This window comes from Macrosteles quadrilineatus, unplaced genomic scaffold (genome assembly GCF_028750875.1).
Source record: "Macrosteles quadrilineatus isolate MER2022 unplaced genomic scaffold, UCM_ALF_1.0 Scaffold_2__2_contigs__length_208266976, whole genome shotgun sequence".
NCBI classification, from domain to species: domain Eukaryota; kingdom Metazoa; phylum Arthropoda; class Insecta; order Hemiptera; family Cicadellidae; genus Macrosteles; species Macrosteles quadrilineatus.
This window is the reverse complement of record NW_026542595.1, coordinates 164013618-164032404: the sequence shown is the minus strand read 5'-3', so window position 1 is coordinate 164032404 and position 18787 is coordinate 164013618. Positions and strand designations below refer to the sequence as shown.

At 36.6% G+C, this 18787-nt stretch overlaps 2 protein-coding genes across 2 annotated transcripts in view; both read left to right on the top strand.

The window, feature by feature from the left end:
* The window catches only part of LOC128985483 (protein kinase shaggy-like), a 211949-nt gene that overhangs the window by 15759 nt on the left and 177403 nt on the right, over positions 1-18787 (top strand). The window lies entirely within an intron of this gene.
* LOC128985485 (serine/threonine-protein kinase grp-like) overlaps positions 5002-18787 on the top strand; it is a 30836-nt gene continuing 17050 nt past the window's right edge. The window contains exons 1-5 of the mRNA XM_054405016.1: positions 5002-5115; positions 8091-8314; positions 8549-8613; positions 11348-11473; positions 12798-12930. Of these exons, the coding sequence (XP_054260991.1) occupies positions 5057-5115; positions 8091-8314; positions 8549-8613; positions 11348-11473; positions 12798-12930 (607 nt within the window). The 5' untranslated portion in view covers positions 5002-5056. The remainder of the gene's footprint in view (positions 5116-8090; positions 8315-8548; positions 8614-11347; positions 11474-12797; positions 12931-18787) is intronic.

Below are 18787 nucleotides of genomic sequence, written 5' to 3'. Positions count from 1 at the left end.
AATAAAGTACCATAGCTAATGATTTTTATCCTGTAAGATATGGTAAAATACTTGCATATGTCAGAATATTAAGTCTGAATTCAGTCTCCTTAACTTTTTATAAGCTACTAAAAATTTAAATTTTCCAATTTTTCAAAAGTTTGAAGTGCAATATTTCTGGTGGGGCAAACTGTAAAAATCCAATTTTTACATATGTGATACGCCTATATAGTAGGAACATACAGCAAAAATTTTAATGTTGGTATTTGATCCTAAGCCGAGTTATACAATTTTGAATTTAAAGGAAATTTCAACTTTTGCGCCAGCTTAATCACCAGATTTAAGTGGTATAGAAAATCTATACACAATATAGTAACAATGCAATAGTAAACTTGTTACATAATTAAAAGCTAGAATATGTACAGAAAAAATTATCAAGAACCAAAGTGGTTATAAATGGAAATAAAATATAAAAACAAAAGCATTCGGTTCTATCTTAAGGATTTACAGTCAACGGTTCTATGTAACTTAAATGGACGGTATTTTGCGTTTAAGACGACTCATCCAGAGTGTCAGTGTTATACTTATGTTACATTATTAAAACTTTGGCAGATCAAAATGTTGTGAGCTGCTGCCTAAGTGGTGCATTTTGGCTGGACCCTCAGGTACACATTCTGTGTGTATGTGTGTACCACCAATATGTAAAATAAATTATGATGGTGCCAAACTTAATGTTAACTACAAACAGTAACTGGAGTTAATAGAATTTGACACTTATGGGTAGATATGGCTGTATGGTGGAAACAGTGTCCAGGAACAGGAACTCTACTTGAAATGTTGATGGATTCATAGAAGGATCAACCAGATAGTATTGAGTTTAAGCAGTGAGTTACAACAGACCGAGGAGAAATGATCACAGTAATAAAAAGCCCATAACCATACAGTCATACTAATTAGTGTCACATACTATTAACTCCAGTCTCCAGTTACTCTTTGTAGTGGCACCATCAATCATAAAATTTACATATTGGTGGTACACAAGCACATGCATAGAATGTGTACCTAAGGGTCCAGCCAAAATGCACCACTTAGGCCGCAGCTCACAAAATTTTGATCTGCCAAAGTTTTTGTAATATATCATATGTAGGCTATGACACTGACACTCTGGATGAGTCTTCTTGAACGCTAAGTAAATCCAGTCCATTTAAGTTACATAGAACCGTTGACTGTAAATCCTTTGATGGAACCAAACGCTTTTGTTTTCATACGTTATTTCCATTTATAACCACTTTGGTCCTTGATCTTTTTTCCTGTACATATTCTAGCTTTTAATTATGTAACAAGTTTATTGCATTGTTACTATATTGTGTATAGATTTTCTATACCACTTAAATCTGGTGATTAAGCTGGCGTAAAAGTTGAAATTTCCTTTAAATTCAAAATTGTATATCTCGGCTTAGGATCAAATACCAACATTGAAATTTTTGCTGTATGTTTCTACTATATAGGCACATCACATATGTAAAAATTGGATTTTTATAGTTTGCCCCACCAGAAATATTGCACTTCAAACTTTTGAAAAATTGGAAAATTTAAATTTTAGTAGTTTATAAAAAGTTAAGGAGACTGAATTCAGACTTAATATTCTGACATATGCAAGTATTTTACCATATCTTACAGGATAAAAATCATTAGCTATGGTACTTTATTCCTTCTTTGTAAAACTAGGCTTTAAAAAAAGCACTTTGTTGAAAAGTATTTTCAAAATAAGATGAATATTTTAAGGCATTAGTGATTGTTTTAGAGAAAATGTTTAAAGGACCTTATATATAGAGGGGACTTCACTGAAAATAATGGTACAAGTCTCATTGTTCTAGCTCTACTCTGTAAAAAGATATTTAATTTATCGCTGATGCCTGCAAAGCCCAAAAACGCCGTGTGCGGCCTGACAAAAATGGCCGCAACTTCTAAACGGAACTAGATAAAAATATTTTAAAAACTGTTTTGAGGTCATAATTATAAGGGTAATAACATATAAAAAAATTATGAAAATACAAAATGGTCAAGCAACCTTCATTGGATCACTTCAGATGGATTGACCCGTGGGCTAAGTTAGTCAGCGGTAACTGCAGAGACAAAATAGTGCATTAGGCCACTTTAACACCCAGCAATGTTTTGCTCAAAACACTCAGGCCTATTACCCTTCCCGAGCGTGGCTGTAAGGCAAAGCTCTACTCACTACGATCAATAATTTTGTTGGGGTTGAAAATTGATTTGAAGTTTCAATGTTTTTCTACGACGGTTAAGTTGATTAAGCTTAGACAACTTAAGTTTTATGACCATAATTGTTCTGGCGTAATTTATATAGGCCTATCCTATACGTCCAACACTCGCTAAGGAATTGATTGATCCGTATATTATAATGTTTGTCTAACGCTTGTAAATATTTTGAGGAAAAATATTTATTTTTTATAAATTTTTAAAAGGGTTAAATGCATTTTTTATCATGATAAGAACAATATGACTTCCTTAATACAGTATTACCAAAAGACAAAACAGACTTATCTAATCATTATACTAACAATAAACAATATTGATTTGGATCATTCCATCTAAACATCATCTTCAATACACAACACATTCTAGTGCACTGAATATATTCCACTAAAATTATATCTTACTAGATTTATTGCACTTAAGAACTTGAGTAGGTACTGTACTTTTGGACATGGTGAGATTTGGATGTTGTGCAACAGTCAAATCTATATATATATATATTAATACGTAAAGCTATTTTATTATACAGACTGTCCCAAAAGTCCCGGACCGGTTTAATATTTTCTAAACGACAACAGATAAATCAATAAGATTTGGTACATCAACACCATACCTAAAAATCTACTTTTTTATGGAAATATAAATGTTCTGTCACATCATGGGGACGTCCCGCAAGGAGTCAGAAGGAAATCTTAAATAGAAGCATAGGTTGACATGTACATCAAATTAAAGGTCTTTACTAGCAGAATATAATGCTGCAAATTTGAACTCAAACAGACAACCAAGTCAAGAATGACAGTGGTTCAAAGATTCATTTAATTTGCATTTGGGGGCACAGCCCTAGGAATCGGAAAAAGTTTTTTTACGTAAGCATAGGTCGATATGCACATCAAATTAAAGGTCTTCACTAGTAGATTACAATGCCGTAAATTCAAGCTCAAAAGAACGCCTGAGTAAAAAATGGCAGTCGTTCAAAGATTCAAAATGGCAGGTTCAAGAAATCTTTGAACGGCCGCCATTTTGTAACGGGTGATCCTTTCGAGGCGCGGTTTCCGGCATTGAACTCTGCTAGCTAAGCCCTTTAAACTGATGTGCATATTGACCTATGCTACTATTTAAGATTTCCTTCTGACTCCTCGTGGGACGTCCCCATGATATGACAGAACATTGATAGTTCCTTAAAAAAGTAGAATTTTAAGTGTGGTGTTGATGTGCAAAATCTTATTGATTTATCTGTTGTCGTTTAGAAAATATTAAACCGGTCCGGGACTTTTGGGACAGTCTGTATATTGGATGTCGTGAAACAGCTCAAAAATTATATTGAAGTAATGCATCCTTAGGCCTGCTATATCATTAAATATTAAGGATGACTTTTTGAGGATTGATTAATGACAAATAAATTATTTCTTTGTCATTAATCAATCCTCAAAAAGTCATCATCAATATTTAATGATAGAGCAGGCCTAAGGACGCATTACACCACGTTCAAAACATAGGCCTAATTTTTTTAGCCGGTTTTGTATTTTTGAGGGTGGCTAGTGACCTGGAAAACCTGGAAATGTCAGGAATATTAAACTTTTGGAAAAGTCATGGAAAAGTCAGAGAATTTTGTCATAAGTCGAAAATTGTAAAAGGTTTAAAATAATTTTAGTTTTAAGTAAATAAAAGAAACGTCTTATAACACTTAAAACATATATTTACGCTTATACTGTTACTCACAAGACGGTAAATATACAAAAAAGATGGTAAGTGGTGATCGATTCCGATTGGACACTCCAATCATCATCAGACCCAATAGGCGAATGACAAGAATCTTAATGGCGTCCCTACTTATACCCTATTGGCTACCGGAAGCACCGGCCAATACATTTTTATAAGTACAACTGGAATCAAAATGTATTTGTTCATTGATCAACTTAATATCTCTCCTTGTTCCTAGGATAGGATATTATATAGAATTATTATATAAATAATAGAATAATAAATCGATCAACACTTACCATCTTTTTGTATATTTACCATCTTGTGAGTAACAGTATAAGCGGTAAATATATGTTTTAAGTGTTATAAGACGTTTCTTTTATTTACTTTCCGTAAATTTAATAACACGTACAATGCTGATCAAGAAGTTATTAAATAATTTTAATAATTGTTAGGAAAGGTCGATCTGGTGAGAGTACATGTGCCATCTGGGTGAAAACTAAGAAATATGTATGTACAACTAAATTTTGTATTTTTGTACAAATTAAATTTTGCTATAAACTGCGTATCATCTTATCAAACTAATTTTATTAAGGTAAGTTGCAAATTTTGAATATAAGCTAGCCTGTATCTATAGATTTTATGTATGTTTTTCATAAAAACAAACATAAGATATTCTTCAGCAAAAGATTAGTCCTTTTGCTTAAAATTGTAATTTTGAATTTGTCGATCAGGGAAAGTTTCAAAAAATCATGGAATCTTCAGGGAATTTTTCAATGTGATTTCACTAGCCACCCTGAAATTTTAAGTGGTGAAGAAGAAAATAAACATATTTTAAGAAACTTAATACAGTACTAAATAATGACTGCAAGTACCCCCCCCCCCCCCCCCATCCTAAAGTAACTGTGAAATTTATTTGACAAATCAGTTTCTTCTAGAAATGGAGAGCTCTACAGTTAGGGCCTACAAATTATGTTTTGTTTACCTGCGTAATAAGAAATGAATAATAGTCATCTTAATTTGGTTTTTATTGTTATTTTTCAGGATAATACCTGAACATTGCTTATTTACTGCATGAAACTTGTGTTCAGTACCAGAAATGGATTTTGTAAGTGACTGGACTATTATGCACACCCTTGGAGAAGGAGCTTATGGAGAGTAAGTTATAAATGTTAAATAAAGTTTTACCTTTAAATCTAGGCTAGTTAGTTTGGTGTTTGATTTACGAGGCTAATTCTGGGGGATCCCATTTTTTATAGGCATAGGCTTTGTTTGAAGTGATAGCTATCTGTACTGATTTAAATTTGATGAATTAACTTTAAAGCATTTTACCATAGTGATGATTTACCTTGAGTTTTACCTCTTTTTTGGCGATGATTTACTGTAGTGAGGCGTCAGATTTACAGCCTTGGTAATCGGAGCTCGGGACGAACATAGCGGGTTCTAGAGGTGGGGAGAAAATAACGCAGCCGTTATTTAATAACGGTAATTGGACGATAACTGTTATCGGCAACAGCTGTTATCGAAAATTAGGAGTTATCGATAACCGTCAAAATAACCGTCTGCTCTGCTGTGCATTTTATTATTTTTAGTAACGGAGCGTTTGCCAATCGGTTGAAAATATTTTTATTTGTGTATTTTTGACATTAACTAACATTTTGTAGCAAATAAGATAACTACTTGGCTGTATATAATATCGGATTTGTTTAATAATCTCATGAAAGTAATGGTTATTGCCACTCAAGACTGTTGCTGTAGCGCAGCAAACACATACAAGGGGTACACGGCTGCCTAACAACTAGAGTTATTAAATAACTGCGTGGTGTGGTAGCGACGGTTATCCAATAGGCACATGCAGCCATACGGCTGATCGACAACTGGAGTTATTAAAATAACTGCGAGGCAGCGACGGTTATCCAGTAGTAGGCACAGGCAGCCATACGCATACGGCTGATCGACAACTGGAGTTATTAAAATAACTGAGAGGCAGCGACGGTAACCGTCTCTCAAACTGCCGCGTAACAACTGTGGCGCAGTAGATAGCCATACGGCTGATCGACAACTGGAGTTATCCAATAACTGCCTAGCGGCGACGGTTATCGGGCAGCCTGAGTTTCTTGCCAGTTGCCAGTACTGCACGCACAGCTCGGCTGAGAGTTATTTGATAACCGTTATTTTAAACAGTTATCGTAACGCAGCTGCTGGGCAAATAACAGCTGGGCATTTCTGACAGTTATCCCCACCTCTGCGGGTTACCAGACACCACACTTAGTATAATCACCACTCTAGCCAGGGGAGTTTGTGGAGAACCTTTAATTTTGACTTGACTCTGTGGGCAATAACTACTTGACACTCTACTAGCTACTTAACTAGACAACTAGTAAACTAAGTAGTCACCCCGCTTACCTACAGAGTTAAGGTACAAGAGTTAACCTGAAACAGACAAAGGTTAGCTTGAGCTAGGGACAGAGTCCGAATTTACAAAAAACAAAAAAAAAACTGGCTTAAGTTGCCTGTGAGAAAATAAACGAGAAAAAGTTAAACGAAAAATTAATCTGCTCCTTGAGCCTAAAACGAAAACTAAAACTTCTACCTACTCAAGTTGGCAACTCAAGCAAACTTCTGCAATATTTATCAAGCAGAAACCTGTCTGCTGGGGCAAACTTTTGGACGTTAAGGGAACTTTAAAACAGATTATTTCTTAAAAGAAAGTCCCCAAATTGGTTGGTTAAAATGTCTTAGGGCTTGGGCTGGGAGTCAGGCCTAGCGTGCAAACTTCAGCAAAGTTTGCTGAAACAAAACTGACGGAGAAGTATTTGAGAAGTTTAAATTTATTACACAACCTACCAAACGAAGCAATAATATTCTAAAACGATTTTACGCGCACCACCAAACTTTAGATTTCAACTTCCAAACTTGCAGAGCTTGCAAAACGTATTATCGGAACGACGACGGCCAACTTCAAAAAGCGTTCACTTCGAATTTCAGCTGGGACAAAAATGAGAACGACAGTCCGCTTCACCTATGTCACAAGAGGCGAAGGTTCAATCCCTCGGTCAACGAGCTACAGAAACAGAAAAAATCCCGGCAGCGAAGGCAGGCGCATGACAGCTTCAAAAAGCTTTATAGCCGTGTAACCACTTAGAAGGGGGCTTGCCCACCTTTTCCCTCCCAAAGCCTGTCCCAAAAGTCGTCAAACAACCAACCGACACTGTGACACTGACGTTGTCTGCGGACTTGGAATTTGGGATAGGTATGATGTCAGTTTAGTGTCGCGACTAGGCTTCTCCAACAGCCAATATTTGGCTGTTTAATTCTCGTGGTAATAATAACGAGTATTTAACCCCCCTACTTAAATTTGCAATACTTTTGAACCGTAATTGTTACAGCCGTGGAGGGTTGTACTATTTTGTTGAGAATTACAAGGATTATATACAACACATTAATTTGAATCAAAACTGGTTTTTTCCCTAAAATCCTGTTTTTGTTATTTTACTTTCTTATGGGAAAATAACATAAGTTTACAATAACTTTTGAACCGTAATTTTTACAAATATGGGATTTCTACCATTTTGTTCAAAATTGAAAGGACCATAACACACTAATTTTAATCGGAATCGGCTTTTTGTAAATCAAATTTTTTGTCATTTTATCGGGTTTTTGGGTTTTTATGGGAAAATAACATTTAAGTTACAATAACTTTAGAACCATTAGTTTTACAGATATGGAATTTGTACCATTTTGTTCAGAATTTAAAGGGCTATAACATAGGCTACTTATTTTTTCGGTTTTATGGCAAAATCTCCATTAAAAATCAAAATTTTGAAAAATGAAAAAACGCCTGGAGATTTTATGGATTAGTACAAACATACTAAATTTCATCAAAATCGGACTACAAGCTTGATCTTACGGTACGTCCAGAGTGCACGCCGATTCAGATTCATATTTTCGGCGGAAGGAATGGCACTTGCATTCAAATGGAAGTGGCCGTAGTGGCGGCCGGTTTCCGAGCCCGCGCGCAGGCACCTGCTTGGTACCGGAATTAATTCTTCATCCTGGTTTCAGATTCCGAGTCAGGTTTTGCTTGTACGCATAGGCTACTATTTAATTAAATAAACTTTGTTTTGTTACAGAGTGAAATTATTAATGAATAAAAACGATGGAAACATGGTAGCTATGAAAATAATCAACCTCGAAGAACATCCTGAGGCCAAAGAAAACGTCCAAAAAGAAATTGCAATCCATAAGATGTTAAATGATTCTCACGTGATCAGATATTATGGTCAGAGGACAGAGGGCTCCATTGGATACATCTTCCTGGAATATGCACCTGGGGGAGAGCTTTTTGACAAAATAGGTACTGTAATTTATTTCAAGAATTATGCATGATCTATTTCTAGGCCAACTATTGTTTAAATGATTTTTTGTGTTCAGAAAATTTGTTTACCTTATGGTTGTCAGCAAATTAAAAACATTTATTGTTTACAATGTTAATTTTATATTTTCTATATTTATTTTAGTTTTTTTATTTACAATTTTGTAATTATTGGTAGTTTTTTTATTTAGTTGTTTTATTTGTTTTTTATCTTAGAACCAGACATTGGTATGGAAGCTTGGGAGGCACAAAAGTATATGAAGCAGTTAATATCAGGAGTGGTAAGTTACACTTCATTGATGCACAGTTTTAAGTTCTTCCTTCTGTAGTACAGTATTATTGACTTATAGCATAGACAAATAGAATAAATATAGACCGTCAGCTGTGCTGCGGTTAGCAAGTTCTGGCGTCCACCACTAGGTTTGCCGTGTAGTTACGGCGCACACCGCTGTAGCGTCTGCTGGTAACATACAGCTCCTCGCCTGCAGCGGTGTGTGCCCTAACTGGCGCAGGAACCTTTCTTTGACAGTCTATATTTATTCTGTTTGTCAATGCTTAAAGGCTATCTGGAGAGTTTACAACATTATTGAAGTTTGTTTGGTCTGTGTTTTTATTGTTTTACGATTTCACCTTTTTCACAGTTTTGCTGGTTCTGTATAACATAATGTGATCAATAACATATTATGAAAATAAATGACTGTTTATTGGTAAGCAGACGTTTCACGTTGGTGCCATCCTAGCATCTGTCCCTACACTTGGTACGCATACAGTATGCGTCATCTCGTACTTTGTCTGCAGTGAAATGTTGAAATGAAATTAGCACTGTCTTTACTCTGCAGTTGTGAGGTGCCCTCTATGATAAGATATTTGTTAGTATAAAATCAAAAGTCAATTAAAATGAATTGCTAGATTTGTGATGTTTTTGGCAAAGGAGTGATGAGTGAAGATCAAAGGAGAGACAGCAATGCATTGACTTATATAAAATTGTTTGAAACAGTGTTTTATATTTGTCTTCCAAGAATTTCAGTGCTGCAGCAAGGTTCTGAATCAGAATGTTATATTGCCATAAAAATATATAAATGTACAGGGCAAAAGTCACTAAAAGTAAAATCAGACCTCATTAAAATAAAGTTACAAACTTCAAAATGAACAAACTATTTACATTTTAAAAACGATGAAACCGTGTAAAATTCCTTATCAACGAAATATTCCCTTGGACCATGCTTATTTTTTTTAATCATGTTCGCCCTTGATTGTATTAGGGAGAGAATTAAAAAGACACATAGAGAAAGATTGGTTTTTGTGAAAAGTGGTACGAGATAGTGGAATAGGTAGGTCAAAGTTCCTTCTAAGATTGAAGCTGTGGTGAGATGACTCTAATATGAAACATTGTCAATTTTTTTTAAGAAGGTCAAAGATTCAAAAATGAAAATTGATGGGAAGGTCAGCATATTATTTCTACGAAAAACAGATCTACAAGACTCTCTATATTTGAGATTGAAGATAAATCTGATGGCTCTTTTTTGCAGTTTGAATATTTTCTTAGTTTGAAGTTTGTCGTTACCCCAAACGGGCACACAATATGTAAGAAAGTGGAAAATAATAAGCTGTCAGAAGGACTCGTCTGTCTTGATAACACGAGAGCCTACGTAGAAGGAAAGCACTGGTACTAAGTCTATTGTGAATTTTGTCAATGTGACTGGAAAACTTCAGATTGCTGTCAATGACTACTTCTAAATATGTTACACTAGAAGAAGAAACAATTTTTATGTTGTCTACAGATAAATTTTCAATCGGGTTCAATTTCTTGTGATCTGTTATAATCTTTAAAACCCATAGGGCTCAACATTTTTGGTAACCTAGTTTTCTGCGACAAATTCACTAACCAAACTCCATGGAATTTGGAAAAAATGGCTCTGCAAGTTCCATAAATTGTGAAATGATGATTTTCACAGATTCTGTTGTTACTAGACAAGTCCTCCCAGCACTAAAGCACACACCCTTCACTCATAAACCTTTTGAAGTGTTATCACAAAAAGAATCTGCCAACCAATTTCAATTGGCTTGTGAACAACAAATTGGCTTGTCTAACAAATCTGTCACAACTGATGAGACAGTGCAATGACCGCTCATTTCATTTCAACATTCCACTGCAGGCAAAGTATGAGAGATGACATACGGGGATGCTACTGTGCCTGGATGCGCACTGAGTTCAGGATCACTCTGATGCTAAACGATGGTGGCGATACCAAGTATCAATAATTACTTTCTTAATGGTCCTCGTCCGAGCATTGTTTTTCCCTGACCATTTTAGGGTCAAGTGTTGTACATCATTTTAGTATATAATTATTATTGCTGTCAACAAAGTATATTATCTCCCACAGAAGTAGTTAAATAAAGAAACATTTCTCTATTAAACAGAAATGCCATATTAAGACGGGTGCAACGTCACTGCCAGCTAGCTACACCTCGATCGCTTTGTCGAAAACGTGCATGCACACTAGCGACCTTGACTGTCACCCTCCAGGCTGTAATATGATCTTAACTTGTGCTCATCATTCATTATGTAATAAATTTGTTTCTTCGTCGATTAGTTGGATGGATCCATTTAGATATTTGACATGTCAATAAAACCGCTACAGTTACTCATCACTATTACTGCTACCACTCTCCATCTATGGGATAGTTAATTGCAGGATCGCACCATATTGAATAGGACGCAATTCCAGGTTCTACTATGGATATGATCTTGATCTGTAAGCAGTTGGAATGTGGCGCTGAGGAGTGAAATCGCCAGCTACGTAGCTGTTGAAAAATGCGCCGGCAACACTGGTGTAACCAGTACAGAGTAGTTAGTAGGCAGCACATGTTACATGGCCTCAACTGTTATCGAGTTACGCTGGCATATGTAGCTTTAGGTCAAAGTTTTGTTTAAAACTAAATATGATGACACAGTAATCATGATAGATGGAACATTGGATTTTAAGTTTAAAGGAGTATTTCTTTTATTTTCAGGAGTATCTTCATTCAAGAGGAATCGTCCACAGGGATTTGAAACCTGAAAACCTGCTTTTGGACGATCATGACAACTTAAAAATTACTGACTTTGGAATGGCTACAGTGTTCAGAAGCAGAGGCAAGGTGACCTAGAATTTTTAAATAGTATTGAATTTTTAAATAGTAGGCCTACAGCTACTGACCACTCAGCGTTATTGCGTCATCCGTGATTTTTGATACGTGAGAAACGTGCGTGATACAAAATGAGGGCGTTTTCTATGACCCCCCTCACTCTCGCAGCGCGCGATTATATCTTCAGCCATGGACAAATTAATTAACAGGGAGGAAGAAGGATGTTTTAGAATTCTGATTACCAGGCATCTGTTTGAACAATGACACTGTTTTTTTATTAGGTGTTAAGTTGTAGGCCTATCTAAAAGAATTGTCATCGCCTGCCACAAACAAAATAAATAACCTATTTCACCATCTCAAAATTTGTGCTTGCTGTTATAAATTGTCAACCATTCTCCTTGATTCCATTGTTTTTGTAGATCTTTTGGGTGAAACTATATAGCACTGAAAGCTTTACATCAAGCTTGGCAGTAAAAACTTTGGATTCCATAGTTAAAGTTTCATTCAACACAATTACCACTCACCAACAGATGGGAATAACTACTATAAACAAAGAAAGGAATAAGTGCTTTATTTTTCACAAATCTTTTACACCATGTCATAAATACAATAAAAAAAAACAACGGTTTTAAACCGTCTATTAGGTTGGCACCTTGCTTTGAATGAACATTTAATTTAAAAACTGTAACATAAAGTACCTATTTAACTATACATATTAAAATAACAAGTATTATTGAAATTCAGCTCATAAAAAAAAACTAATCTTAAAATTAAAGCAATATTAATTTGTAAAATACTTGTTTTGGCTGTTTACAGTAGTAAAACATGGTAACAATACATCTCATCATTTGTGATGTCAAAACAATAAAATCAAAACAATTAAAGTAATATTTACATGTAAGTAATTGATTAAATTGCCTTTGCAAAGGAAACGCAACTACAACGCGCTCCGGTATTGCACTGACTTTTTGCAGGCGTTTTATTGTCTTGAAAAAAAATCTCGATCCAAATAAAATCTCGTCTCGTAGGATGAGATTTAAATTTTCCCGAGATTTCGAGACTTGTCTATCCCTATAATAAACTTGTTTGCACTTCTCCTGATGAAGAGAAAAATTGATATGGATGGTAAATACAAGCAGGTCAAAACATTGGGATAGATAAAAGAAAGGAAAAAACCCTGCTTTTAATTATGTAAAATATAGGATTTGTGATTTAGGTCAAAGTAATGTTGTATGTTATTTTAATGTTGGGTTGAGTATCAGGCTTTACTTTTTTTCATAAAAGATATTTAAACATGTTTACACTATGTAAATTCAATAATTTGGTGTGTTTGCAGGAGAGATTGTTGGACAAGAAGTGTGGAACAACGCCATACATGGCACCTGAAATATTATTAAGGCCTCAATACAGAGCTGAACCAGTGGACATCTGGTCTTGTGGCATCATCTTGGTGGCCATGCTGGCTGGAGGTACGTTAAACAGTACTTACTGGAATAGTTACCAGGTCATTGTAAACCTCTGCCTTTAATGTTTTTATCCTTCGATGTTTCGATCAATGTTAGGAAAAATTCAATATTTTTGTTTTGTATAAACAAAATCTTCAGGCCTAGTTAAAACACAAGGAGTGTTGTTTTTGTCTGGTCTAAGCCAGTGCCGGCTGTAGAAAATGCCAAAATTGCATTTTGTTTGTGTATCACATTGTTTAACAAGGTTCATCATCAAAGCCCTTTAAGTGCTATATTTGTATATAAAATATTTAACTTCTATAATCTTTGCATAAAGAAGTTTATGTCAATTGCAATGTATTGTATTGTTGAATGAACGATTCAGCAGCAGCTTAAAACACCTGGACATGGACCCAGCCTGATGATGATGATGATGGAGCCTTGTCTTTGGTATCCTAGCTGTAGGATTTATAACAATGCCTAAAGCTAGCATACCAAAGTCAGGTTCTGTCGTTACTTGCTACAGTACACAAGATCAGCTGAACAAGTCTCTCAACTGGTTAAATCACAAAATGAACTTGGACACTCCCTGACCTCTCATCTTTAACTCAAGACTTGGCCTATCATCTTCAACTAGCTTTCGTGATGAGATAACTTCAGTAGAGCTCCAACTATCCGAATCAATTGGGATCATAACAGATTCAGATGGGAAAACATTTTATATTTGTACCAAAATTCAAAGTAAAAATGATTCAGATGATTGGAGAACTACTATAGGTAAGATTCTACTTATTTTGAAAAGATAATAGTACTTTTTAAGACGTACTTTTTTATCTAATATTTTCAATTCTCAACAGGCATCTAGCAAAGACAAGAAAACTTTTAGTTTAAGCAAAACTTTGTGTAATTTAAACACTTATAAAAACTGCTGAATGAATTGTAATATTTGTGTTAACTTAATAGAATTATTTTTAAGTAGACTTCCTCTCGTTTTGACTTATTCATTCCTTATTCTCACAAAAAGAGTGCTCACGGTCGTGGCAACACCAGTGAGCAAATGTTGTGGTCTTGGCGACACCGCGATCGTCCCTCACGGTCGTAGCAACAACGTAAGCAAATGTTGCAGTCTTGGCGATACCGTGATCGTCACTCACGGTCGTGTTAACACCTGTAAGCAAATGTTGCAGTCTTGGCGATACCGCGATCGTCACTCACGGTCGTGGCATCACCTGTGAGCAAATGTTGCGGTCTAGGCGATTCCGTGAAAGTGGGAGACGATCGAAACTGCACTGTGAACATCTCTAACTGTTTTAGTAATACAGTGATAATCTCCAGTGATCGTGATTCACTTATGATGTTAAAAAGAGTACCAATGGAACACCGTCAATGAATTAATTTTTTTCCAATGAGGGAAAATTAGCTGTAAGCTAAATACCTAGTGACCAAGGTATTTTTGATCTGCTTGGATACAGATTTTCCAAGCTAAGTGAACCTTTGAATTAAAAACAGGACAACAAACTTTAATCCTAATTTGGCTGACCTTAAAGTGACAAATACAACATTCTCACAAAAGTTACCGTTAATTTTTTCAACATAAACATGAATAAAAAATATTTAGTGTTAAGTCATCCTGTGTTTTCATCAGTTCCACTTAAGAACTTCAATTATAGAACAAATACAGGGTGTATACCAACCGGTAAAACCGGGAGAACCGGGAAATAACCTTGAATTTGAAGGGACCTGGAAAAAACCGGGAAAAAGCCGGGATTTTTGGACCGAATCCGGGATTTTTATTTTAGCCGCGGTAGAAGATTGTAGTCGTAAAATGCGTCTTGCCGCGATTGCGGGCGATGACGATGACGTTTTCGTGACCGCGGGAGACGACGATGACGTTTCCGTGACCGCGGGAGACGACGAAGACGTTTCCGTGACCGCGGGAGACGACGATGACGTTTCCGTGACCGCGGGAGACGACGATAATGTTTACATGGCTGCGGTAAATATTCATGATTTTAACGCGATCGCGTACTTCGACGATTACGTTTCCCTAACCGCTGGAGTCAATGATGATGTCTACACGGCCGTGGAAGATTTTCATGATTTGCCGTGACCGCGAAAGGTGACGATGATGATTTCTACACGGCCGCGTGAAATACTCATGATTTTTCCGCGATTGCGACCTACGACGATGACCGTGACCGCGGGAGACGACGATGACGTTTCCGTGACCGCGGGATCCGACGATGATTTCTACACGGCCACGTGAAATACTCATGATTTTGCCGCGATTGCGACCTACGACGATGACGTTTCCGTGACCGCGGGAGACTACGATGACGTTTCCGTGACCGCGGGAGACGACGATGACGTTTCCGGGACCGTGGGAGACGACGATGACGTTTTCGTGACCGCGGGGTCAACGATGATGTATACACTGCCGCAGGAAATATTCATGATTTTGCCGAGATCGCGGACGACGACGATGACGTTTCCGTGACCGCGGGAGACGATAATAATAATAATAATAATAATAATAAATCTTTATTTCTCCACAAGTAATACAATAAAATTACAAAGATCTATAAAAACAAATTATTTTACAATGTAATAAAAACTTATTGTTAATTAATTAAATAAAAACAGTTTGCTTTAACTTGTGAAGAAATATACACACCCAAAGAAGATTAAAACTTCTGTGTGTGGGCGGGAGTCTCAACTAATACTTAACAATACGGTAACAAAAAATTCTCCGAAAAGGGTAACAAAATGAATTATAAATTAAATTTACCTTTAGTCCAATAACTTTTGTGGAAAAGACAACAAAGAAAACAAAATTCACCAATATCCAGGAAGTAAGACGAAAAGTATGTAACTATAATAATGAGAACATTTTAAGAAATTGAAGGAAACAATGAACACAATGAAACACTGAACACGACGATGATTATGTCTGCGCGGCCGCAGATGTTTATGATTTTGCCGGGATCGCGGACGACGGCGATGACGTTTTCATATCTGCGAGAGGCTATGATGATGTCTACACGGCCGCTGAAGATGTTTGTGATTTGCCGTGACCGCGAAAGACGACGATGATGATTTCTACACGGCCGCGTGATATGCTCATGATTTTGCCGTGATTGCGGCCGACGACGATCACGTTTCCGTGACCGTGGGAAACGACGATGACGTTTCCGTGACCGCGGGAGACGACGATGATGTAGACACGGCCGCGGGAAATATTCATGATTTTACCGAGATCGCGGACGACGACGACGATGACGTTTCCGTGACTGCGGGAGGCTATGATGATGTCCACACGGCCGCAGAAGATTTTCGTGATTTTGCCGCGATCGTGGATGATGATGATTACGTTTTCGTGATCGCGAGAGACGGCGATAATGTATACATACCGCGGGAGATGTCCAGGATTTTTCTATGGTAACGTAAGACTTTGATGATGTTTACGTCATCGTGGGAAGCGACCACACGACCGCAGGAAATATTCAGGATTTAGCCGCCGTTGATAATGTGTTCATAAAAAATGAAGATAATATTCATGATTTTGCTGCTATCGAGAGAGACGATGTTTCCGTGGACTTAAGAAATGATGATAATGAAAATGATTACTATAATAAGGATTATTACTTTTTCAACACTAGCTCACTGGACTTTGAAACAAATTTAATGCAAGTTTATATTGTATACTTAGGCTGCAAGTCTTAAATTGATTATAGTTTTAGTGGAACCAAACAAATACGCGGGAACCTGGAAAAACTTCGAAAAACCAGGAAAAAACCTGGAAAAAACCTGAAATTTCACTTTAATAAAATAGTATACACCCTGAAATACTTATATCATGGTAAATATACTGTAAAATTTATTAATTTTGCTTGCTTTTGAATTTGAATAATCATAAGCCTACACATTTTATGACAAATAATAATTACTAGCAGAGTACCCGTCCTTCGTACGGGGTTGGCATATAAGTGTAAAATGCTTATTGCAGTTATTCTCTAACTTGGCGTTTGCAATGGGGGATGACACAGTTTGATAAAATTTCCTTCTTCAAATTTACGGTATACCATAGTATTACACAACTACCATAGCCATAATGTTCTACCACTTCACCTAAACGATAGAGAAAAATAAATTATTAAAAATTCTCAAAATATCACAAATTATTCATGCAATTAAAAACATTAACATAACTGTAAACAATCCTACTTTAATAGTTCTCATTGCCTATCACAGTTTTTTGTTGCTGCTTCCAATTAGATGTTTTCATAAATGCAGAAATAATAATAGTGCTGCACCCTCTGGGTAAATCTTATAACTTTTTAATACTTTTGAATATCATAGAACCAATTTTGTAGTTAGAACAGCTAACTAAATTCTTCAATTCCCTTTAAATATGAATACTCATAAGGTTAACATGGGGAACGACACAGCCACTGGGGCTGAGCCCGAAAGGATTTTTGGGATAAGAATATACCTATATGTTAATCGGGAATATAAGCTATAATCATGCTAAATTTCAGCCCAATCCGTCCATTAGTAAATGTGTGATTGAACTTCATACAAACAAACAAACACACAAACTTTCACATTTATAATATTTGTTAGATTAGTAAGATAAGATGACAAACACAATTTATATACCCATAAAAATTCAGTGAGGCAGGTCAATTATTTTGTTTTTCAAAGCATAATTCACACAAAAACGTAAATAATTGTAGTTAGTAAGAAATGTTCAAACTTCTTTTCTGAGCTCTTGATTAAAAAGTACCTCTTTGTGGGATTTTGGAGGGGGCTATCTTTCTATACTGAAATGTTGGCGGTCCGGCTTGCCTTTGATTAAGAAAGGTTGGAGACCCCTGGTCTATATCATCCCATAAACCAAACGGATCTGAAAAGAGTAGTCTATTGTGGGGAAATAGACTACTCACACATGAAACACATGTGTTTCATTAGCCTACAAAATTACCCTGAATTTCTAGCCCAATGATGAGAAACTCCATGCTAGGGGGACTGTCCCAGTGCAGGTCTGTGGTATTGTCCTTGGAATTACAGTCCATCCCCTCCACTCCCACTTGGACTGTTGAGCTCTCCCCTTCCTCTACCTCTCCCTACCTCCCCCACAGACCAGCCAGGGGCAGGGTGGCCCTGTGTGCAATGATTATGAGAGCTGAGGGCTGTCATTACAAAAAAAGACTACAAAATATATCAACCCCTTTGATAGAGGTCGTGCGGAACGAGGTGAAGCCTGAGATTTTCGGCAGGGACGGTCTAAAGCGGGGAAATCCATTGTGGGGGTAAGAGACGAGCCGATCGTCGCCTTGCATAGCGACACTTCCCCCGCCACACCACTATTCCCCTCCAAGCTTCACCTCGTTCCGTGCGACCTCTAGATGAATGTAATTGAAAAAAATTTAATTTCCTTAAATAAATAAACTAATTTTCACTAGCCAAAATTACGCTGAATGTTAGCCCAATGATGGGAAATTCCATGCTAGGGGGGCTCTATAGTGTGCTTATCTTATGCCACTTATTGCTTAGATCATACTTACTTGAAAAATAGTGAATTTTACTCAGCTTGCAGATGGTAATTGTAGTCTCAATTTCAATAATTTTTGTATTGATTATTTTGTTATGGTTTTTACTGTAATAGGACTTTTGTTTTATATGAAACTAGCTGGCCCGACAGACGTCGTCCTGTCCTATTGTGGTTTTATGTCACATGCTCGTTCATTTTCAAGATGAGCTCGTTCGCATGGCTCAATCACGTCCTGGTTGAAGTTCGTTCGCTACGCTCACTCACCTTTAGGTTGGAGCTCGTTCGCTGCGCTCACTTGCCTTCAGGTTAGCTCGTTCGCTACGCTAA